The 24806-nt window shown below is 43.0% G+C and overlaps 1 protein-coding gene across 2 annotated transcripts; it reads left to right on the top strand.

Annotated features, from left to right (window-relative positions):
• On the top strand, positions 1-24446 carry znf281b (zinc finger protein 281b). 2 transcript variants are annotated; one of them, XM_085966371.1, is made up of 8 exons: positions 2-157; positions 8105-8502; positions 10359-10442; positions 13225-13350; positions 16370-16490; positions 16716-16799; positions 16999-17117; positions 22647-24446. In XM_085966371.1, the coding sequence occupies exons 2-8, from the start codon at positions 8149-8151 to the stop codon at positions 24204-24206; spliced, it is 2448 nt and encodes an 815-aa protein (XP_085822497.1). In that variant the 5' UTR covers positions 2-157; positions 8105-8148; the 3' UTR covers positions 24207-24446. The 2 variants fall into 2 exon arrangements, with proteins under 2 accessions (XP_085822499.1, XP_085822497.1); XM_085966373.1 differs by lacking the exon at positions 10359-10442 and having other exon boundaries at positions 1-157.
• Positions 24447-24806: the final 360 nt, after the last annotated feature.

The following is a 24806-nucleotide window of genomic DNA, read 5'->3' as shown; positions in this document are numbered from 1 at the left end:
TTCGGAGACGCTCGGCTCCGCTCGGAATTTGTCCCCGTCCGACACCCCGTATTACCCAGCGTGCAGCTTGAACCAAGATGGCGGAGTGGAGCGGCTGAACGATGTTGACAAACTAGAGAGGGAATCGGGCCTTAAATTCGGGGTGCGGCGATGCGAGGTAAGGGGAAGGGGTTGCAGGGGCCGGCGAAGCTCTCCCGACGCCGCCGGGGGGGGTGTGGGGGGGAGGAGGAGGAGAAACGCGAAGGCCGAACGAAAGGCGGCGGAGGAGGCTTGAGCCTGAGCTCCTGGGCAGCGGTGAGCGGGGTCGGTGCGTGGAGCCGAGAGTCGGCTCGCTGGGGGCAGCGGGACAAAGCGGCGCAAAGCCGGCCAGAAATACTCGCAAAATACCCCCTCCTCCTCCTCTTTCCCCCCGGGATTCACGTAGCGCACCGGGAAAAAGGTTTGCGCGGAAGAATGAATTAAGCAACCTCGCCGAGTGCCGGTTTCCAGACAAAGCCAGAACGCCTCGTTCACGACAATTGGCTTAACTTGAGTGAGGCTAATACCTTGGAAGTTTAAAAAGGGGGCCTATGCCACTGCCTTTTTGATTTTTCAATTTTCAGGCAATATTTTTAAACTAATATTTAAAGTGAAAAGTGTAACTTCATAGAGTAATAAAATTCAGAACTTTGAAAACTAAATTTTCATCCAGATTAGAAATACTTTGAAATAAGAGGCAATTTTCCCACTCAAGCCTATCCCTTTGCTAGCCTGAAAGCTAAATTGAAGTGCTGCATTAACATACATTCGTTACTATTCAAATCCTACACACCACCTAAAGGGAGGGGAAGTGTGTTTAATTCCAAATACTCCCCTTTTTATAAGTAAATTCTAACATCAGGAAAACGTGGTTTTTAATGCAGCTAAGGAGACTCATTAGGCAGCTATGTTGACATCACTGATGGAGAGCATCCCTCAGCAGCTCCATAGGAAACAATGAGAGACTGACTGACTGCCACACCATATACCTGGGAAGCCACACCACATAACTGGAGTTGGTGGCTCCAGATCTGTGCTCAGTTGAAGTTGTGCCTCCTGTTTCCCATGGAATTGTTCAAGGACACAGGAATGCTCCCTGTTAGTGATGTCACTGAAATGACCTAGCAAGAAGGAAGATCCTGCTCTAGGGTGTCTCCGTTGCTTAGAAAAATTGTGCTTTTTTAAAAAAAAAAAAAAAAGTTGCTTAAATTTATCTGGAGCTTAATGTTTTTTCTTTTAAAATGGGGGAGTATTTTTCAATAAAAAGCACCACCTCCTAGCCTTCTCTCCTTTAAGTCTAATTTTGTTCTTGTAGTTTTTGGTTGCTTTTTCTTGATATTACCACTTTGATACAAAATGAACTTCGAAAGTCAGCAACTGTTGTTCTGAATCAGCAGCGTTTAAAATCTAACTAAAATTTGTAATATTGTAAATCCCATTGTTGTATCTTACTGAAATTCATATTGTGATTGTGCTTGGTTGAGGATAACATGCTGCATTGTATCAAACCTATTTGAAGTAGATATTTAGTATGTGGAATGCCAAATGTTACATGATTTTTTAATCGAGTTATATGCTACTAAAGTGTCACAGTATAGCGTTAAACACATGTACACTCACTGTTTCTCAGTCTTGCATTGTTCCTGTGTTTTATCTTTTCAGACTTTGATCAGAGGTGTCCTATGAGTATATCTTGTGTAGAATATCTGCTCTGTTGTCCTGAATGTGGTGATTAATGGTGAAGGAGAGCCTGGGGGAGAATATTTTTGTTCAAAGTGCTTTGCATTGCCCCCAAAAATTGACACACTCAACAAAAAAAAAATGTAAATTTGCCCTCTGCCGTGAAGATTTTGGAGTCTGGTCCCACTGTTGGGTTGCTGTAATGCCATCACTTGTGGGGAACATCCTGTGCTTCTCAAAGTGCCAAATAGGGGATTGGGGGCGGGGTCGGTGGGAGTGCTGCTGGGGGACTCTACTTGAAACGAAATCTGAGGCCCGCCAAATTCCAGAAAGCCTAGCTAAAGATTGGGAAATTTGCGTTCCCTACCAGTAATGTGGTTTCCTGGCCTTTGGGTCATTTTCAAATATCAACTGGTGCTTATAATGGAACCTCTCCAGGGTGTTCCCTCTAATTGATGCTACTAGAGCAGCCTCACAGAAGGAGAACCTGCATATTTTTGGTGAGAGTATTAATTTCTTTTATAAAAGGGAGAGTTTTGTACTGAAAGTACTCTTTCACACCCTTTCTCTCCCCATCCCCATACTTTTCTTCCCCTTTAAATAGATTATCACTGGCAATGGGGTATTTATATAACACCACTGACAACTTGTACAGGGTATTTATAATGCGCCTTTAACATAGTAAAACATCCCAAGGGGCTTCACAGGAGTATTATAGGACAAAATATTTGACACCGAGCCACATAAGGAGAAATTTGGGCAAATGACCAAAAGTTTGGTCAAAGAGGTAGGTTTGAAGGAGCGTCTTAAAGGAGGAAAGAGAGGTAGCGAGGCAGAGAGGTTTAGGCAGGGAATTCCAGAGCTTAGGGCCTAGGCAACAGAAGGCTCAGCCACCAATGGTTGAGCAATTTATAATCAGGGATGCTCAAGAGGGCAGAATTAGAGGAGCGCAGATATCTTGGGGGTGGATTGTGGGGCTGGAGGAGATTACAGAAATAGGAAGGGGTGAGGCCATGGAGGGATTTGAAAACAAGGATGAGAATTTTGAAATCGAGGCATTGCTTAACCGAGAGCCAGTGTAGATCAGCGAGCACATGGGGTGAATGGGACTTGGTGCGAGTTAGGACGCGGGCAGCCGAGATTTGGATCATCTCAAGTTTACCTAGGGTAGAACGTGGGAGGCCAGCCAGGAGTGCGTTGGAATAGTTAAGCCTAGAGGTAACAAAGGCATTGATGAGGGTTTCAGCAGCGGATGAGCTGAGGCAAGGGTGAAGACGGGCAATATTAGAGGTGGAAATAGGCAGTCTTAGTTATGCCACAGATATGTAGTTGGAAGCTCATTTCAGGGTCAAATATGACACCAAGGTTGCGAACAGTGTGGTTCAGCCTGAGAGGGATGGAGTCAGTGGCTAGGGAACGGAGTTTGTGGCGGGGACCAAAAACAGTGGCTTTGGTCTTCCCAATATTTAATTGGAGAACATTTCTGCTCATCCAGTACTGGATGTTGGACAAGCAGTCCAACAATTTGGAGACTGTGGAGGGGTCGAGAGAAGTGGTAGTGAGGTAGAGCTGGGTGTCGTCAGCGTACATGTGGAAACTGACGCTGTGTTTTTGGATGATGTCGCCAAGGGGCAGCATGTAGTTGAGAAATAGGGGGCCAAGGATAGATCCTTGGGGGACACCAGAGGTAACGATATGGGAGCGAGAAGAGAAGCCATTGGAGGTGATTCTCTGGCTACAATTAAACTGATAAGAATGGAACCAGGCGAGTGCAGTCCCACCCAGCTGGATGACAGTGGAGAGATGTTGGATTGGTCAACCATGTCTTAGGCTGCAGACAAGCCAAGAAGGACGAGGAGGGATAGTTTACCTCTGTCACAATCACAGAGTATATCATTTGTGACCTTGATGAGAGCCGTTTCAGTAATGTGGCAGGGGCGGAAACCTGATTGGAGGGATTCAAACATGGTGTTGCGAGAAAGCTGGGCATGGATTTGGGAGGCGACAACACGTTCAAAGACTTTGGAGAGGAAAGGGAGGTTGGAGATGGGGTGGTAGTTTGCAAGGACGGGGGGGGTCAAGGGTTGGTTTTATGAGAGGTGTGATGACGGCAGATTTGAGGAAGAGGGGGACAGTACCTGAGGGGAGAGAACCATTAACAATGTCAGCTAACATGACTGCAAGCTTTCTCTGACTAGCATTTTGAATGCATAAAGTACAGGACCACGGAATAACTAAGGAATGGGTGACAGCTCAGGCATTTCCTACTATAACATTTAGGACAATGTCATTTTAATAAAGTACATTTTTCATGTAATGGATAAAACATGCAGTCAAAGTCAAATGATTTGCTTTTTACCTCGGAGCTTTTACCAACCTTCACATATCTTCAATTTTCACAAGGCTGCCACATTTCAGCCTTTTTCTTCCTGTTTGGAGATTGGGATTTTATGTGCTAAATGTCTTCTGTTCTATTATAGCAGGAGATGTGCCTTACACTCATTCCTCTTAGTTCTCCCTTGGGATGTGGAGATGTGAAGTATTTCAGCAAACTTAGTTTTTCATTGCAAACACTGGATATCTCCGGTGGTCCATATGATAAAGAATATGAAACTGACAGAGTTGAAGATTTAAACTGTAATGGTGGAGAGTAAATCCACAACCTGCATTTATATAGCGCATTTAATGTAGTAAAATGTTCCATGAAGCCAGATTCACAATAAATTCTTTATATATATATCATCTTTGTTTAATTTTTATTACATAATAGCTGGAATAATTAGTTGAATCTTAGTTGCAATGAAATTTAGTGGTTTATGGATTTGATAAGAGAAATCTCCATTTAAGCAAGTATTATAATGTCCTTAAATATCTGTATCTGATGTATATATGCATCTCTGCTGTGTATGTTCCCATTTATATGAAAACACAAACAAGTACATCTAAGTGTACAGTCTGCGTTTTATGGTGTGCAAGTCAGTTATTTATTTAAATAGCCTGGATTTTGCAGTCAGCAGTGAACAAACTCTGCTCGCCGTTCATTACACTTACACTTTCTAAGGGATTTTGCACTGGAACTTGTGGTGATTAGAAATTCCAATCAGCGCGACGCCCTCTACAGAGGATCTGGGATCTGTGGATAAGGATTGCTTGCCTTGTTCAGTCAGATTGAAAAATCCTTACTGAGACATGCAGAGTCTGAACTTGGAAGTGTAAGTTAGAATAGTTAATTCAATGCCAAATCATGTACAGAAAGTGAAATAAAGAGATGGAAAGAAAAATGGGATTCAAAGCGAGATAAGAGACAAAGGTAAAAAAAACTTGTTATTTTGAATCTCCAACAATAATTAAAATCTGATGGAATGAGACTCCACACTTGTAAAAGTTAATTTTCAGTGCCAGAGAGGTTGTTTGACAGTAATTAAGACTATCGCACCATTAAAAAGTGACTTGCACTTGAATGAGCAAGCCCTAACTTTTTCTGGCGAGTTTAGTGAGTAACTATCACATACGTACAGCCCTTCCGTGTATTTGAACGCAGAGTCTCTCAGCACGATACTGTTCTAGCTCAGTTTCTGGAGGACAGCAGCTTCCTGATTTCTGAGTTTAACTGCGCATGTACGGTTGCCAGAAGTTGCTGCCTGATTTACTCTTTAACGGTGAGTGCTGATGGCCTCACTTATTTTTACTGCAAAATCCAGGCCATTATGTTTTCTTGTAAAATGAACAGAATTATATGGGTGTTAATCCCCTCCTGAATACTCAGATTCAGATAGTTTACTAAGAGGCACCAGTTCAAGTGTTTATTTTTATGCAGCACCATAAAAGGACGAGTTTTGTAACTTGTGCTGGAAAGCTTCAGTAAATAGTACGTGCTCCTTCAATAAGGAGATGAAGTACAGATCTTTAATATTGCACTAATTCTGGCAAAAATGTGACCACCATATCCTGGAATTTTCAGACTGTGATAACCTGGCTGTAGTGCTCAACCTTAGTATGAGTATTGGCGTACTAGGGTCAACCCAACACAAGCCCACCTCCTGTTAACCAGAAGAGCAACATTGATGCCAGATGTTAAGTCCACGAGCCAGACTGTTTCTTCCTGATGATGGTCAAAGTTTTCTAGAACCGACCAAATGCTGCCATGAAATAAAATTGGAGCTAAATGTGATTGAGCAGTTTTAGAGGGGGGGGGGGGAAAGGATGATCTGTCTTTGGAATCTGAGAAACTTTAGGAAAGCACCAGAAATATTTTCATATTGACAAATAACAGTATTTTCACTTGGAATTTGAGTAAATTTGTAATTTTTAAAGTTTAGCTCTACTCACTGTAGGAAGAAAAAGTTAGTTGTGCTCAATGTGGTGAGAGCTGTTTGGGCTGGAGAATGTGGCTCTTCCCATTTCTGGTATCCACTGTCACCATCAAGTGCCCCAAACTCGGGTATAGCACAGCCCTATTTAGAGGAGGGTTTCCTTTACTCTGCCCCAACAATGTGCCTCGAGCAGCCAGCAACACTTTCTCCATTTTCCGCACTAATTATCCTTTGGCCTTGTGTAAGTGAGTTTTCCCAATTAGGGATAGTTTTATGTTGTCGGCCCAAACCTACTAGGAACTAGACTGAGCATGCTCAAACTCATTTCACATATAGAACATTTATATCCAACAGACAGAGGGGATGTGCTGGATTTGAGCCCAGACATGTGGTCAGTGTTTAATCCACTGTGAAACCTAGTTCCCATTTATTGTAACATTTTTATTTGATTCGTTGACCTTTTTTTCTTGTCAATTTTCTACCCTCCTAAAGGCATTGTGATAGGACATGTTTTTATTTCAGATTTCCAGCATCCACAGTATTGTGCCTTTATGATGCTGCAGGTGCTGGTCAGCAATGGAACTGTGGCTCGCTCTCCCCTCCCTAACCTAGGGGCTTTGAGGGCAATTGTATCATCTACTCCAGCTGATTTCAGCCATTTCAAGGATTGAAATGGGAACCATCCTGGTTTTAACAGCTCAGCTACTCGCTGGATAAACTCACTGAGCCACTAGGGGAGCTGTTCAATTTATACCATGGAGGGAAAAATACAGAGTTTGGATTTTGCAGCACGGTAGCACAATACGTTTATACGGTTATCAATCTGACTAATATGGGCTTTACTGAAATGGTGTGTTGGGCATCGATGAAATGGGGAGGTAAGAAGGAGAAATTGTCAGGACTTCCAACTTGTATCACACTTCAGACCCATGTATCCCCTGAGTAACATTAGTCAAGTCTACAAAGATATTTGTGATTGCCTACTCCCCCTTTCAGCTGAAGTTCATGCTATGTAACCCAGGAGGTTGCCTAGGGGATGAGAAATAACATAAAACCTCATACTTACTTGAGGAAATTCACACCATTAAAATGACCCTTGATTATTTAAACCTAACATTCTAAGTAAATGTAGTATCCAGTAGGTAGTTGAAGCTTTTTGAGTGATTTTTTTGTAATAAACCATCACTAGTTTTAGCCCAAAGTTAACTTTGAAACACATATTCCCACGTTGAGTGTTTTGTCATTTGTCCTTGTATGGTAGGTGTTCTATATCTATTGTTTCACCGTTCAAGAGAAGCAATGGTGAAGACTGATGTCCAAGCTGGGTTGTCCAGCTGAAAGAGGAAGTGACGGTGTTGTCTTAAACAGAACATTCGTCTTTTGAACATACCTGTTTCTCATAACCAAAGAGCTAACTTGGGGCATAGCAGAGGCGGGGTGGTTTGTGTTGAAATTGAATGGAGAAAGTTTTTCTTTTAAATAGAAAAACATTTCAGTTAACTATCACTTGAATCTATTTTGCTTAACTTTAATATAACTAGGTTTATGTACAATTCTTTTTACTTCAGTACTTTGTCCAGGACACACTGTTTCCTGATGAAGTTATGCTTTCTGTTACGTGACCAAGTAATTTGGCCATCATGAAAGTACAGTTCCAAAAACTAGCTCTGAAAGTTGAGCCCTACCAACTTTTTTGTGCCTTCAGTAAAACAATGAATAAGAATCTGTTACTCGGCAACTACACAACTGAGCGATTATGATGTCATAAGCATCAAGAGCAAAGTTTTGAGTAGCTTGTAAACGGAACTTGATCCCACAACTTTACCTCTCCACCTAGGTTGGGTGTCTTTGTCATTTGCTTTTATGGGTAAAAGGTTCCAAGATCCAGTTACTGACTTCGACATAGGCATCCTCTTCCGCCCTTATATTAGGAGTGCCATATATATATCTGTGCAATATAAGTGTCAGGAGCCACGCCGTGACTAGTAAAGCACATTGTAAATTTGTTTGTAACCTACTGAGTGACATGGCATGTAATGTTGTACACTTTGCCGTTGCATATGTCTAATATTTTCCATCTCTCATTACTTCAGGAGTGTGCTGTCGATCTGGCTTTGAATCATTTTAGACTTGCAACATGAACATTGTTCACGACAAGTTAGGTAACGAATTCCTCAGGAACGGTGGGATGGAACCGAACTTCTCTTCTGGTATGATCATGTTCAGCCACCTCCCACCAATCACAAATTTTTCCAGCCTCGCTGCCCATTCTGTCACGCCAGCTGTACCTCAGGATTTGATCCTCAAGAAGGATCCCGACGCTCCGGCAGAAAAATATCCGTCCGAATATATGCAGCCCATCTCTGATGTTAAAGAGAAAAAGTTCTCCGCGCACGATGGATTTGTATTTTTTAAGAATAAACTTCTTGAGGAAGAGGAGCTGGGCAGAGGACCGAGCATCTTGACCCATAACCTGAATCATACCGGTGTAGTAAGTATTACATTCCCATTCCATCCCTTGCACTGCTCGATAGGAAATGTATTTCTTGCTCAGTATATCAATGAATAAACTTCTATCACAGCCCAGATAGTACTTGTACCAGACTGAAATTTTATACGGGCTGCAATTTATTATTTTGAGCAGACCATGTGACTTTTGTTTTCCTCGGTTTTATCCCTATCTCACCTGAATCAATGCCTCGCACTTGTGAAACGATTCCACATGTGATGGTAACCCTTGAGCCCGAGTGATCATTCTTCATGTGTGAGCTCCGAAGACAAACATTGGTAGCATATTTTTCTATGTGGGGGAGGTTTTGAGGCTGAGCCTGATCCTATGCTCTTCCAATGTCTTAAGCATATGCTTTCCAGTAAGGAGCCACACAGTAGCAATGAAGGGTGGCATGTTTTCTTTTTTCCCTTTTTTAGCACAGGGACGTTGAAGCTAATTGTAATGCCCTCATTACCAGATCAGCTAGCTCAGCACAGACTTGGGATCAAAGCTGTAGTTCAATATTATGCTACGTGGTGCATTCACCTATTGAACTATCGGGAAGCCCCTTAATTTGTTCATTTATTTTTTGCTCTTTGTTCTCTTTTTTTCCTTTCTATTTCCACCTATTTAGGAAAAATTCTGCAAGTTTGCTTGTTACAGTGAAGTAAGTCAGTGCTGAGGGGTGGAATGTTTGCTTTCAATTTTGACATCCCAATGTTAGCATCAGGCATTCCCAGGTCAGGTAGCGTTGGATGCTTTGATTCAACAATATGCCATAACCCCAACTTCCGAAGAACTGTCCTTACCAGACCAATATGAATTTTGACCTTTCTCACGTGGAAAATATGGAATGAAGACGACTGATCAGTCTCGCTCATATTCCGTGTCCTGTCTGAGTGAGATTGGTCATTCTTGCTACTTCTGTATCTTCCACATGTATCGGGTGTGGTAACATAGTGGTTATGGTACTGGACTAACAATAAAGAGGTTGAGAGTTCAAATCCCAGCACAGCAAGTTGTGAAATTTAAATGTACTAATGTCTTTACGGGAAGGGAGCCTGCCACCCCACCTACACATAACTCACATAATTGAAATATTAGATCATGCCTTTCTGTTCCCAATTGCAGATGCCTTGATTAGTTCCTGCTAAGCATCCACTACAAGCTCAAAATGGAAACATTGTGACTGGGGTCTATTAAATGAGTTAGCTATAATGGTGATGGCCCACATATTCTGGAGTGTCTCCATAGCATCTATTTGACGTAAGAAAGAACTTACATTAATATAGCACCTTTCACGACCTCCAGATCGTCCAAATTGATTCATTGCCAGTTAAGTACATTTGAAGTGTAGTCACTGTTTTAATGTAAGGAAACACGGCAGCCAATTTGTGCACCGCAAAGTCCCACAAATAGCAGTTAAGTAAATGACCAGATAGTCTGTTTTAGGATGGTGGTTGACATTAGTCTAACTTGGTTCTGCTTCGTGTATGTGGCTATTTCAGTCATCCATTGCGTTTGGATCAATTAGGGCCGGCTTTATGTGAACTGATCAATCAGTAACCTCGTATTGTCATCTTCATTCTTTGACTCTAGTATGCACCCTCCAAACATTGTCCCACCCATCAATATTGGTTTTTGGAGGGATTGGTATTAAATGGTTAGTTTTAGTTTAGCTTGTGGTCAAAATGAACTGCAGTAAAACTCCGTGACAGTGTTTTTATGTGCATGCTCAGTATATCATACTCCCAGAATCTATTCAGCTGTGCTATACCATGATATGTGGGGGTTGCACATCATTCAAGGATTCAAGGAATGAAGAAGACCTTACTGAGTAGTTTATTTTTTCACAGAGGACCTTTGGAGCAGAGAGGGAGAGAGAGAGGAGTGACTTTCATTATAACAGTCTTGACTGGAATGGAACCAAGGTGCTAGAGGTGAAAAAATGATGTGCAAGCCACTATGCTACTAGCTTTTGTTAAATCCTCCCTCAGCCTCACCTTTCTTATCCCCTCCTCCCAGAAACCCTTTTGAAAGTATAATGCACTTCTGTTGTTTCCTAACTTATCCATAGAGTTTGCTGAGCTCCATTTGATTGTTGGATATGTTCAATGACTGAAGAAGATTGTAGATTGTCATGATTAATCTATCTCCTTGTGAAAATAGTTTTTAAAATATTCTTCCCCCGCCCCCAGTAGAATGACTAATGCGGTGACTATCGCGATCAGGTTCATTACAGACACGATGAGCCGAATGGCCTCCTTCTGTGCTGTAAATTTCTATGATTTGTTGTGGGTTTTTCCTCAGTTTCTCTTCCCTGCCCCCAAGGTCCTAGCTCATGTTGGAGTATAGTTCCACAGCAGCTGGCAACTCTTCAGTACCTTGTCTAAATGGTCATTGCTAACGTGTGAACCTAGGCAGTACATGAAGGTATCCTGGCCAAGCCCGGTCCCCACTTGTCCCCTGTATATATACGTTCCAGCAGCGGTCACTGAGTAACAATCAAGAGTTGGAGCCCTGGCAAGTTTGGTTTTGCCATTGGAAAGTAAAACAAGTTTAGACTATGTTTTATCTTAATTCCCTGGATTAGATTCTTAATAATTGCCACTTGACTTATTCTTGAGGGTTGCCACTCAAGCTATTCACAAGAGTGGGATTCAAATTCTGCTCCTGTAGTTCTACACTTGCCGGCCATGCTTCCCGAAAACTACTTAGAAAACTTAGACTGGATATTTATCAACGCCTGTACTATTTCTGAATTGGTAAATTAGTGCATTTTAACAACAAAGGTCCTAATACAAAGGAGTGGTTGGGCTCATTAAAAGATTTAATTGCTAAATATATTTGTTCTTTGCTGCCTTTCAATGCTTAGATTATATTTTGGGGCCAGAATGAACTTGTATGCTGTCGAGAAGTTATAGTACCTAACATATAGTACATTGTGTTTTTATTTAAATTAGAACTTCCATTAACATAACATTTTGAGTGACTTGTTACTCGGGAGAATCGTGCCTGTGAAAATATTTGTGAACGCAAATGTGCTTTTTCTGTTCTAATAATCAATATTTGTTCAACATTTTTGTCAAAAATAAATATAACCGTTTATTGCCTGCATATTATATTTTGCCGCCTAATAAACTACAGTGGCCCATAATTTGTGGTCAGCGGTGACGCAAAGGCCTTGGCCACTGGCCCCGAAGTAAGCTTCCCACAAGGATCTCTGCGGCGAGACGTTTGGCTTTTCGACGTGCAGTTGAAATCCGTGTCATTTAGTGGGGATCCCCTAGTGCGAGCTGCTATGACGTCAACAAGCTGTCCAAGCAGCCAATCACATTGCAGAATTCTCACAGACAGGGAGCCAGGATATAGAAAGCGCTAATAATTAATCACTTTTTAAAAAATTTACAGGGAGTGAAGGTAGAAGCTGAAATATCATGAACAAACTTTAAAAAAAATGTTTTTATTAACTTTAAAATCTAATAATTTTAACTTAATGGAAAAATTTGACATTCTACCAATATAAAATTAGTTTTTGAGGGCAAGGGTGGTTGTTTATCAGTAGTTATTACTCAGATCGCTGTTAAAAACCCAGTTACACCTCAATTGAATGGGTCTAACCTTTTATGGGGTTAAAACAGCAATATTTGTTCGGAAAGGGGAAGTTTTTGTCAGATCAGTGATTTCACTGATTGCTGGCTCTGGCGGGGGGTGGGGGGGTGGGTTGCGTGGTCCACAGCGCAGCCCGTGGAGGAGCAGTGAATGACAGACCGCAATTTCAGGATTTCTGCATTAGGCTGCTAAATCCTGAAGCTGTGGTCGGTTTCAAAGGCGAAATGGCAGCGAAAGCTGCCAGTTCATCGTCATCAAGACCGCAAGTTCAGGACCAGTATGTCATAGTAATGAAACTGTTCCAGAGTACAGGAAACTTTGTTATATCCGGCACCGACGGGACCGAGCTGTTGCCGATCTATCAAAACTGCCAGACATACAAAGTTAATGTTGAAGTATACGGAGGTTTTCATCTCCGTATCTGACAACAAACACTGTTGTTTAGCAACAGCTTCTAAAGAGTCGGCTGCAGCTGCAAGCGTCTCTAGCTGAAGCTGTTGCTATAGCTACAGACCTTGCAGTGGCTGACTGGGGGGGGGGGGGGGAAAGAACGAGATCTAAAAAAATTTGCAGAAAACGGCTACTGATTTTTGCCGTTAGATTGAGTATTCTGGACATACAGCCTCCGGATAAACCAAAGTTTCCTGTAGTAATGCTTTGATAGCAGCTGACTTAGCTTTTACCAGTGTAGCTGATCAACGTTAAGTAGAATGTAAGTTCATGTCTGCAATTTACCCCTGCAGTAAATTCCAGTTTTGATTATGGCTATCGAAGAAGGAATTCACAGAAGGCCTGGCACCTCTACAGCTCTCTCACACCAGTTACTTGCAGAGTGAATTTGGCAGAAGCCTGGTTGTGGTTGCCTGCTCACTTTTTCAGCCAGGCATTGTTTATGAAGGGAGAGAATAAACGACTTTAAAAAGAAAGTGGCTTAAAACAAAATTTGCATCTTCCATTTCTCAATGCATTGGAATGAATTGGTAACTAGCTGATGTGATTGTTGAACTGTTCTGAATTTTAAGTAACCGTTTTGTTGAAAAATGGTATTTTAGGACCCAGCATAGAATAACAAGTCCCTACAGACATTACATTTTTTTTTTCCCCCTCTAGTCACAAGTCAGATATGAAAAAGATTACCTCACTGTTCCAAAACAAGGGAATGTTAAGAGGGCAAAGAAACAGAACTCCCAATCTCAGGATACAAAACCCAAGCGCAAACGAAGTGAAACGTCCAAGGTAAGGATTTATTTTTCAGCGCAGTGTTTTCACTGGAAGGTAGCTTGGCACGTTAACTATTCACTGAAGTCAGTGGTTTTTATTAATTTTAGAACTTAACTGAGCAGCTATTAAATTTTTAAGATACTCCGGGAAGTGCTGGTTGAAGATTATACTAAAATGTGTAATCGAGTTGCTGCACGCAAAATTCATCAGCACCTTGTAACTCGAAGCTAATGCAGTGTTCTGCATCATTCCCAATGGTTTTGGGAATGTAACAGACTACAAATTCAAGAAAGTAAAGCATTTTTTAATATTTTGTTTCAATGGTGAGTGCTGACAAAATCAAGTGCACCACCTGGAGGAGTTGACTGAGCTGAATTAACATGTACATGTCTGTTGATGCTCTTTCAGCTCGCACTCCTGACAACCCTTCCAGCCATCAACACTCGCCATTGAAATACAAATATTTTTTTAAAATCAGTGGAAGTTGTAGGAAAAATAATTTCTCCAAGTCTTCAATTGATTATAGATCTATTGATCTTCAATACAGTGTTTTGCTTAACCTTGTTATAGTGATAGTACAGGAAATTCTTTATTTTTATCCGGCACCAACGGGACCGGCATGGTGCCGGATGATCAGAAAGTCCGGATTACAGAGTGGTATACTTACTAAGGTACGAGAGCCCCGTACACGGCCACAGATCCAGGCGTCCCTGTTGCATGGCAACGGGTGCAGGAACCCCGGTTACACAGCCACAGGTGCAGGAACCCTGGTTACACGGCCACTAATATGAAGTAAAACTTACCTGAACCTACTCCTGCATTTTGCCGGTAAAAAGAGTTTCCTGTAATGTGCTCAACATTGCATATAGGAAGAAACTAAGATTTCACTTAATGGGGGTCAGATAGTAGCCATTCTATCTGGATCCCTCTGCACTGGCACAGGTCCAACTAAATCATTGAAATGCTTGAGTAACTTGAGTGTGTGTGTGACATAAAGCACGAGCTAAACAAGTGCCGTTTGTGTGACTCCTTAATAACCTATGGCACTTATCCATTGGAAGAATTGCTATCGCCTAGTAGGATATTTTTCAGTGTTCCCATATTTTTTAGATTAAACCCACTCAATTTATTGGCAAGCCTGATCATTGTAGCTGGCACAGGCCATTTTACTAGAAAAAATAATTTTATGCAGCCCGCAAACTATTCCTCAAAAATATTCTCTTAATATTCTATCCCACGCTGTGTCTTTTTGTGGCTGTGTTCTTTCACTGATTATATCTGCCACCTGTCTGAAGGATAACACCAGCATCTGTAGCATAATGGCAAGCATGTGAGCAGCTGCTTCATGGCAAATGTGTGCCTGAAGCACAGCTATGTAATGCTTGCACATTGCTGTTCAGGTGACATAAAATGGATCATGTTTAGCCAGTATAAAAAGTGATTTTTTTTTGTTAATCAATGTGGGCATATAGATCAAAATGAATCTTCATTTTTACTAGTGGCTTGCCCAGTCAAAATCTCGTGACAGAATTATTATTATTTTTTTTTTTTTTTTTTTTTTTTTTTAACGCTTACGATTTGCAAGCAAGCAAAATGCTCCCAAACAATTGCAGTAAATCACCAATAGAGTTAAGCAGAACAAGGCTTGAATATCTATATATATAAAGCGGCTCTTCTGTCTGTCTGTCCCGATGTCTGTCTGTCCGTTCTCTATACGTTTGAAAGTTAGAGCGTACCGACGCGCGCGTCGCCTCAAAAGAAAGCTTGCGATTCCGGACCGGTCATAGGCGTATTTACGTTTCGGCCGCACAAAAATCCCGCCCGCGGTATCCGAAAAACGTTCAGCCTTCCGCTCATTAGCATCTCATTAGCGACCGTGTGACGTCGAGGTCGACCAATCGGACGGCGGGTTCCTTCCTACAGTTGAGTGTCGAGTGACTCGACGATTGACCAATCCTACGCTTCGGTGACCTGACCGGTCGACCAATGTGTGTTGACGGGCCTTATCCTTCTGAACCGAGGTGAGTGGCCGCCATCTTGATTTTTCACGATTTTTTCCCCACACTTTCGGTGTGTTAGGGAAGTACGGTAAATATTTGAATTATGTGTTAGGGAATTAATTAACAATTTATTTGCGTTTTATATTGTGTTTAGCAAACCCCCCCCCTCCTCCTCACCCTCGCGCAGAGGGGACTCGGGGCCTGAAGCTCAAAAAATTTCTCTCTCTCTCTCTCTCTTCCTTCCCTCTCTCTCTCCTTCTCCTCTTCCCTCTCTCTCCTTCTCCTCTTCCCTCTCTCCTCTTCCCTCTCTCTCCTTCTCCTCGTCCCTCTCTGTCTCTCTCTACTTCCCCCTCTCAGGTTTCACCGGTGTCGCGGACGGAGCGCGGGTGGGCCGCCCGAAGTTTCCCGCTCGCTAACGGCCGCCAAGCCGCCCTTGCCTGCTCCCCGCGGGCCGCCCGCCCCGACCGCGCATGCGCCGGCCGCCCATGCGCCGCCCGCCCCGACCGCGCATGCGCCGGCCGCCCATGCGCCGACCGCCCCGACCGCGCATGCGCCGACCGCCCCGACCGCGCATGCGCCGGCCGCCCATGCGCCGACCGCGCATGCGCCGGCCGCCCATGCGCCGCCCACCCCGACCGCGCATGCGCCGGCCGCGCATGCGCCGCCCGGGCATGCGCCGACCGCCCCGACCGCGCATGCGCCGCCCGCCCCGACCGGGTCCAATTATCCGCTCACCTCACCTGAAAACTAGACATATTGTTGACTTCTCGTACACGATGCCACGGGAGATTGACTCGTAATATTACATCCGCACGCACATCCTGTCAACTTTTCCCATTACGACTAGTGTTTTAAAATTATTTAAAATCTAATTGCCATTATGGCTTGACCTTGGAAGATAATTCAGTAGAATGATGAAATTGCCGCCATCGCATCCAAACGGGCTTTTAACTATCTCCCCGCAGTATCGGGCTTGATTGTGTTTTAATGAAATTAATTCTTGGGCTTTAACAAGGAATTGTTTTCCTTCGTAGTCTTCAACAGGTGGAGATGGTACCAATCTTTTACATGGTCCGAAGGTTCATATATGTGAGCATTGCTGTGCCTCCTTCCGTAGTTCTTACCACCTTCGTCGCCACGTGCTCATTCACACTGGTAAGGAATGAAAAGTATTGATGGTGCTGGAAGTAAGCCATGAATTTTCCCACTGTTTTCCATGCAGTTTTTCGTGCTTTACAGTATGAGGTTTTGATATCGTCCATAGTATTATTTATTGCTGCTTTACTTTTGAACTGCTTGCTGCAGTTCCTGCTTGAGACAGTTAAGTTTGACCTGACGGCCTGTGTTGGAGGGGTAATTCTAAAATTGTTCTTGTTGTAGGTGAACGGCCTTTCCAGTGTAGCCAGTGCAACATGTGCTTCATTCAGAAGTATCTGCTTCAAAGGCATCAGAAGATCCACAGTGGTAGGCCTGCAGCGGTTATATTGGCACCGATCTCCACTAACTTCAGTGCTTTTTAATTTTTCTTGTCATTTAAGTAAAAAAAAAGTTTTAATTGTAAACTTATTGCACATGTGGTGGCGTTGTGTACAATAAGTGCTAATTCATATATATTTTGAAGTTTAAAATCTAAAATATATATATATATACATGTTCTTTCAAGGAGAGAAGCCATTCTGTTGTGATCAATGTAATATGAGGTTCATCCAGAAATATCACATGGAGAGACACAAACGGACACACAGTGGAGAAAAGCCTTACCAGTGCCACACTTGTCAACAGGTATTGGTGAACGGACAGCTTTTGAAAGCAGTTCTTGTGAATGGAAAAGTTGTAGAATGTAAATAGCAAAGTACATTTGGCAGATTAATACAGTTTTGTGGGGGTTGGGTATGGGGTTGTATGATGTATGATCCAGCTGTATAACTGCAACCATAAGCAATACATTGTATTGCTTTAATTGAACAGTTTTTAGAATAGATGCAAGGGAAATTATTTATTTTGGGAGGAGGGATGGTTGTTGCTAGTCAGAAAACCTATTGGCCAGATTTGATTTACTAGAAAACTCATTCACTGTTCTCACACCAAACAGCTGATTCAGTCTACTGTCAATGTAGCCTGACCTAAATGGGGGAAAAAATAGGAGTGGAGGGGGCAAAGTATGGTCGACACTCTCCAGCTGCTAAGAGACTTTCAGAAAGGAGATTCTAGAGAATTAAATATGTAATCAAACAATAGGCCAAATGTTAACCTATGCTGAAATATCTACGTTTCTATAAACTGAATGAATTGTTACTTTTTTTAAATTCTGCTGTTTGTTGTGTATAGAAAATAGGCTTTGCATGGATGGTGAAAGTGATCATGGTCATTCTAACAAAATATTGGTAGAAATTTCTAAATCTGACCCCTTGGATTGCGATTCTGTAAAACAACGTGAACCGTTTTTAAAATGGTGTTGTACCATATTGGGTTAGCTTGTGACAGCTTGCAGCAGGTTGCAGTGATGTGTTGGTTCATTATGGTGGAAGCTTCCATCCCACCACCAAGTTTCTCCACTTCCCTGCTCTCTTGAAGTTGGTGGCTCCTTGCGGGGGTATGATTTCATGGGTGTCTGGCATCCTGTGATACCCTTAGTGCCATTATTCATGTGTGAGGTTTGACAGCAAATATTGGCAGGTTATTCACCTACGGGGGCCATCACAAGTTAGCCCGATCTATTACCCAGCTTCCACCTGCACACACCAGGAGAAATCTTGGTCATTTTTTCCCCTCTGGTTCCCCTTCCTCTTCCCTTCCCTCAAAACCTGGGGATGCTGAGGCCTATTGTAATATCTCTGCCCCTGCTACATCCAACATCAATTAACTTATCACAGATCAAGAATCTAACCTGGACCTTCCTAGTCTGCTTTAGCTACTACTAGAATAAGCTCATTGAGCCATTTGCAACCAGCATAAGTTTAATGTTAAGCTATCTTGTCACATGTCATGCCGATTCCTTTCCTGTTTACATCTCTTGAGATCAATTCCTCAGTATGAGACTTGGTAGCAAGAATAAAGTTCCAGATGACCACATATTTATAAGAACATAAGACGTAGGAGCAGGAGTCGGTCATTTGGCCCCTCGAGCCTGCTCCGCCATTCAATAAGATCATGGCTGATCTGATCTTGGCCTCAACTCCACTGACCCATTTATCCCGACTCTCTGTTTTCTGTTAGTTAGCCAATCCTCTATCCATCCATGCTAATATATTACCCCCAACCCTGTGAGCTTTTATCTTGTGTAGTAACCTTTTATGTGGCACCTTATCGAATGCCTTCCGGAAATCCAAATACATGACATCTACTGGTTCCCCGTTATCCACCCTGCTCGTTACATCCTCAAAGAATTCCAGCAAATTTGTCAAACATGATTTCCCTTTCATAAAATCATGCTGACTCCGCTTGACTATATTATGATTTTCTAAATGTCCTGCTATCACTTCCTTGATGATGGACTCCAGCATTTTGCCAATGACAGATGTTGGGCGAACTGGTCAATAGTTGCCTGCTTTCTGTCTCCCTCCTTTCTTAAATAGGGGCGTTACATTTGCGGTTTTCCAGTCCGCTGGGACCTCTCCAGAATCCAGGGAATTTTGGTAGATTACAACCAATGCATCCACTATCTCTGTAGTCACCTCTTTTAAGACCAGAGGATGCAGGCCATCGGGTCCAGGGGACTTGTCCACCTTTAGTCTCATTAGTTTGCCTAGTACTTTTTCTCTAGTGATTGTTTTAAGTCCCCCCCCCCCCCCCCAATAGCCCCGTGATTATCCATTATTGAGTTGCTTTTAGTGTCTTCTACCGTGAAGACCGATACAAAATATTTGTTCAAAGTCTCTGCCGTTTCCCATTATTAATTCCCCAGACTCATCCTCTAGGGGACCAACGTTTACTTTAGCTACTCTTCCTTTTTATATACCTGTAGAAGCTCTTACTATCTGTTTTTATATTTCTTGCTAGCTTACTCTCATAAGTTACCTTCTCTCATTATTTTTAGTCGTCCTTTGTTGGTTTTTAAAAATTTCCCAATCCTCTGGCCTTTCACTATTCTTCACAACATTGTATGCCTTTGTTTTCAATTTGATACCATCCTTTACTTCCTTAGTTAGTCACGGATGGTTCATCCTTCTCTTAGAGTCTTTCTTTCTCACTGGAATATATCTTTGCTGAGAGTTATGAAATATCTCCTTAAATGTTTGCCACTGCATTTCTACAGTCTTACCCTGTAATATATTTTCCCAGTCCACTTTAACCAAGTCCGCCTTCATACCTTTGTAATTACCTTTATTTAAGTTCAGGACACTAGTTTGAGACCTAGCTTACTCACCCTCAAACAGAATTTGAAATTCTATCATGCTATGATCTTCCCAAGAGGATCCTTCACTTTGAGATCATTAATTAATCCAGCCTCGTTACACATTACCAGATCTAAAATAGTTTTCTCCCTGGTTGGTTCCACAACTTATTGTTCCAAGAAACCATCCCGTATACACTCTTAAGAACTCTTCCTCAAGTCTAGCTTTGCCAATTTGCTTTGTCCAATCAATATGAAGATTAAAATCTCCCATGATTATAGCTGTACCTTTCTTACAAGCCTCTATTATTTCTTGATTTATACTCTGTCCTATAGTGTAGCTACTGTTTGAGGGCCTGTAGACCACTCCCACCAGTGACTACTTAACCTTATTATTTCTTATCTCTACCCAAACTGATTCTACGTCTTGATCTTCTAGGCCAATATCATTTCTCACTGCTGCACTGATCTCATCCCTTATTAACAGAGCTACACCACCACCTTCTCCTTTTCCTTCTGTCTATCCTTACGAAATGGCAAATACCCCTGAATATTCAGTTCCCAGCCTTGTTCACCTTGCAACCACGTCTCTCATGGCTATCAGATCATACCCATTTATTTCTATTTGTGCTGTCAACTCATCTATCTTGTTACGAATGTTGCGTGCGTTCAAATATAGAGCTTTTAATTTTGTCTTTTTACCATTTTTCCCTACTCTGACCCCTCTTTCTGATGCACTCTTACGTGTATACGCCCTGTCCCTTCCTGTCACACTCTGGTTATCATTACCCCTATCGCTACCCTGCACTTTTGCCGTCTCATTTTTCTTTGACTTTTTACATTTCCGCTCAGCGGGTTTCCCCCCCCCCCCCCCCACAAAAATTTAGTTTAAAGCCCTATCTTACAGCCCTAGTTATTCAATTCACCAGGACACTGGTCCCAGCCTGGCTCAAATGAAGCCTGTCCCGACAGAACAGCTCCCTCTTACTCCAGTACTGGTGCCAGTGCCCCAAGAATCGAAACCTATTTCTCCCACACCAATCTTTGAGCCACTCGTTCATCTCTCTGATCTAATTTACCCTATACCAATTTGCATGTGGCTCGGGTAGTAATCCAGAGATTATTACCTTTGTGGTTCTGCTTTTTAATTTAGCCCCCAGCTGCTCATACTACCTCAGCAGAACCTCTTTGTCCTACATGGTACCTTTCGTTGGTACCGACATGGACCACGACAACTGGATCTTTCCCCTCTCACTCTTAAGTTCCTCTCCAGCCCAGAGGAGATGTCCTTTACCCTGGCAACACAGTCTTCGGAACTCACGCTCTTGGCTGCAGAGAACAGTGTCTATCCCCCTAATTATGATGTCCACTACCACATTTCTTTTTGCTCTCTTTCTCCCCCCACCCCCCCCCCCCCCACTTGAATGGCTCCCTGTACCACAGTGCTGTGGTCAGTTTGCTCATCCACACTGCAGTCCCTGCTCTCGCCCACACAGACAGTAAGTACCTCTTAACTGTTGGACAAGAGCAAGGGCTGATGCTCCTCCACCACTACCTCCTCCCCCTACCTGCCTCGCTCATAGTCGCACCCACCTGTCCCTGACCACGGACCAAATTTGAATTAATTAATCTAAGGGGTGTGACTGCCTCCTGGAACACAGCGTCCAGGTAACTCTCCCCCTCCCTGATGTGTCGCAGTGTTTGAAGCTCAGACTCCAGCTCCTCAACACGGAGCCGAAGTTCCTCGAGCAACCAACACTTTCTGCAAATGTGGTCGCCGTGCACCTCGATGGTGTCCACCAGCTCCCACATGTAGCAACAGTAACACATCGCCTGCCCTGCCACCTCTAATGTATTTAATTAATTAAGTGTTTAAGTTTTGAACGTTTCGTTTTGAATCCCGGCTCTTAATTCACACCAATGCCCAAGAAAAAGAGAGAAATACTGATCAACCAATCACTTCCCTGCTTTCCTGTGATGTCACACTTTGAATCTTTCTACTTCTTGCCCACCCAGGTTGGTTGACGCTGCTCCAGGCTCGCTCTCGGCCGATTCTCGCGCTTTGTATCCGCTCTCGGCCGATTCTCCCGCTTTGTATCCGCTCTCGGCCGATTCTCGCGCTTTGTATCCGCTCGCAGCCGATTCTCACGCTTTGTATCCGCTCTCAGCCGATTCTCGCGCTTTGTATCCGCTCGCAGCCGATTCTCCCGCTTTGATTCCGCTCGCGGCCGATTCTCGCGCTTTGTATCCGCTCGCAGCCAATTCTCCCGCTTTGAATCCGCTCTCAGCCGATTCTCCCGCTTTGTATCCGCTTTCGGCCGATTCTCGCGCTTTGTATCCGCTCGCAGCCGATTCTCACGCTTTGTATCCGCTCGCAGCCGATTCTCCCGCTTTGAATCCGCTCTCAGCCGATTCTCGCGCTTTGTATCCGCTCGCAGCCGATTCTCCCGCTTTGATTCCGCTCGCGGCCGATTCTCGCGCTTTGTATCCGCTCTCGGCCGATTCTCCCGCTTTGTATCCGCTCGCAGCCGATTCTCCCGCTTTGAATCCGCTCTCAGCTGATTCTCCCGCTTTGTATCAGCTCGCGGCCGATTCTCCCGCTTTGTATCCGCTCTCGGCCGATTCTCGCGCTTTGTATCCGTTCTCAGCCGATTCTCCCGCTTTGTATCCGCTCTCAGCCAATTCTCGCGCTTTTGGTAAAGTTAGTCAGCACACCGCAAGACCCCAGCAACTATTTTCCTATTTTCTCTACACAGTAAACCCTTTCTTTCCCCCCACATCTATATGGCTTGTATTTATGTGGAAATTACATTTCATTAAATACACATCCTTTTTCAGTGGGAGTAATAATTGCCCTTTGACCACTGATGTAAAATTGAAATATTTTAGATTTTATTTTGGGGAGAATGTCGTATATATTAAGTGTCTGTTTATAAAATATTATTGCATAAAACCTTTTTAATTCTGCTTTTCCTCAGTATTTTTCAAGAACAGACAGGTTATTAAAGCACAGACGAACATGTGGTGAAGTCCTTGGTAAAAGTGAAAATGGAATGGAACCTGGACCGTCCAATCAAATGGGAAATGGTTGTTTCGCATCAACTCAGGGAACTACCGGTGCACGCAAAAAAGCAAAATCAAAAGCTACATCTCAGGAGACTAAGGACAAGGCAGTCCGCAAAAAGAATAAATCCAACATCTCTGAACTGCCAAATAGCTTAACCAGCTGTAAAGATAAATTGTCTGTATATAACATGCATGAATATGCTGTTGAGATGCCGATGGTGTCCTCTAGTATGAAGTTGGGAAGTACAAGTGAAGAGGAATTGCAAGCCAGAGCCCCTAAACTGGTAATCAAAAAAGTGAATCGGAAGAGCCCTCAAAGGACAGGTCTGAACAATGCAACACATCTTGTTATACCTGCCTCGGAGCTGGTGAGGCAAAAGCTGATGGCTAATAAGCAAGGGACACTGGAATTGAACAGCAACACCAGCATGGATAATATTGTCTTGCTGCAGAACACAGGCAATAAAACAGAACAGGCTAGTAACTGCAACTATGATGACGCTATGCAGTTTTTTAAGAAAAAAAGATACTTACAAGCTGCCTCCAGTAACAATGACTATGCAGTAAGTATAGGACAAATGGCATCTCAACAGTCTGTAATTCAGGCAGCAGTTGCCAGTGTGATGGATAATGAAACCTCGCTTACGCTGCTGGACTCTTCTCCGATGAATGTGGATGTGAAAGTCTGTCACGACAAGTCTGGAATTCCAGATGAGGTCCTTCAAAGCCTTCTGGACCAATATTCCCACAAACATGAGGGCCAGCACGATGTTCCTTTTGATATTACTGACCAACATATCCCAATCCATTCTTCAGGAGAGAATCCAGAGCTACATGAGGCAGCTGTTTGCCCAGAACCACATGCACCTCGTGGTGACAAAACAGGAATGCTCCAAGAATATTCTAAGTACCTCCAGCAAGCTTTAGAGAGAACAAGTCAAGGTGACGGTTTTTCACTAAACCCAGGGATGCAGTTTTGTCCTACTAGTCTTCCATCAAGTCTCCCCAGCCATAATTTATTCCCTGATAAACAGGCTTACACCACACCTGCACTCGAGTGTGGTTTCAGTCCATCTATTACCTCAGTGTTGCCAACCACCCCACCAAAGTCACATTTTGGTTTGTTGGTTGGAAGCTCTCAACCTGGCATTCACTTTCCCAATACAGAAGCTGCTCATCAAAGGCTGACGCCATCTCAGGAGTTGGTTGGGCAGCTGGAACAGCAAAAGAACTTGGAGGCTGGCCTGAACCATCAGGTCTATCAGATTGAGAATTTTGCCCAGGCCTTTGGATCTCAGTTCAAGTCAGGTGGGAGAGTGCCAATGACCTTCAGCAGCGGCACCAGCGAAGAGGCAGGCCACAGAATTAGGACTACAGTTTCTGAATTCTCAGGGTACACTAATTTGTTGTCTGATGCTAATGAGCCAATTAGTACAGGAGCCAAGACTCCAACCAGCCAAAGTTACAGGTAAGGTCATAAGTATGACCAGGCTGGAGGGCCTTGAGTGCTTGATACCATGTTTTTAACCATGTGTAAGTACATTGCCAGTCCAAATGTTTATATATCAGGTTCTGAGAAAAAAATGTAAAATGAATGAAGCCCTTCCAATGCAACATTTTACCATTTTGTTTGGTGCATTCAGTCTGTAATCATGTTAGAACAGTTTGTATTAGAAATAAATTTTAAACACAGTGGATAGGCAGAAAATTAACTAAGTCTGGAATTTTTTTTCTCAGTGGATTGGAAAATGTTTTAGCAAAATAGCATGACTTGGATGGGGTTAAATGTTTTTTTGTGGGATTTGTGTTTTTTTAAATTCAACTATTGTTAATGGAAGAAAAGCGTAACTGTTAAACAAAGCATCAGGGACATGCTCAAAGTTCAATTTTCAAAAATAGAGACATCATTAATATTGAGCTATGGCTCTAGTTTATAGTATGACTCAGGAAACATTTGATGCAGTAAGGGGAGATTTCTATTGAAACAAATTCCACAAGCACTGACTCGAAAGGGGAACAGAACTTTGATGTTGGAAAATTTGCTGTGCGCATCTGTGCATTTGAAGCATTTG

The sequence above is a fragment of the Somniosus microcephalus genome, chromosome 24, assembly GCF_052327205.1.
Source record: "Somniosus microcephalus isolate GS21.2 chromosome 24, FLI_Smic_1.0, whole genome shotgun sequence".
Classification (NCBI taxonomy): Eukaryota; Metazoa; Chordata; class Chondrichthyes; order Squaliformes; family Somniosidae; genus Somniosus; species Somniosus microcephalus.
The sequence above is the reverse complement of the archived record's forward strand: the minus strand, read 5'-3'. Positions and strand labels throughout refer to the sequence as shown.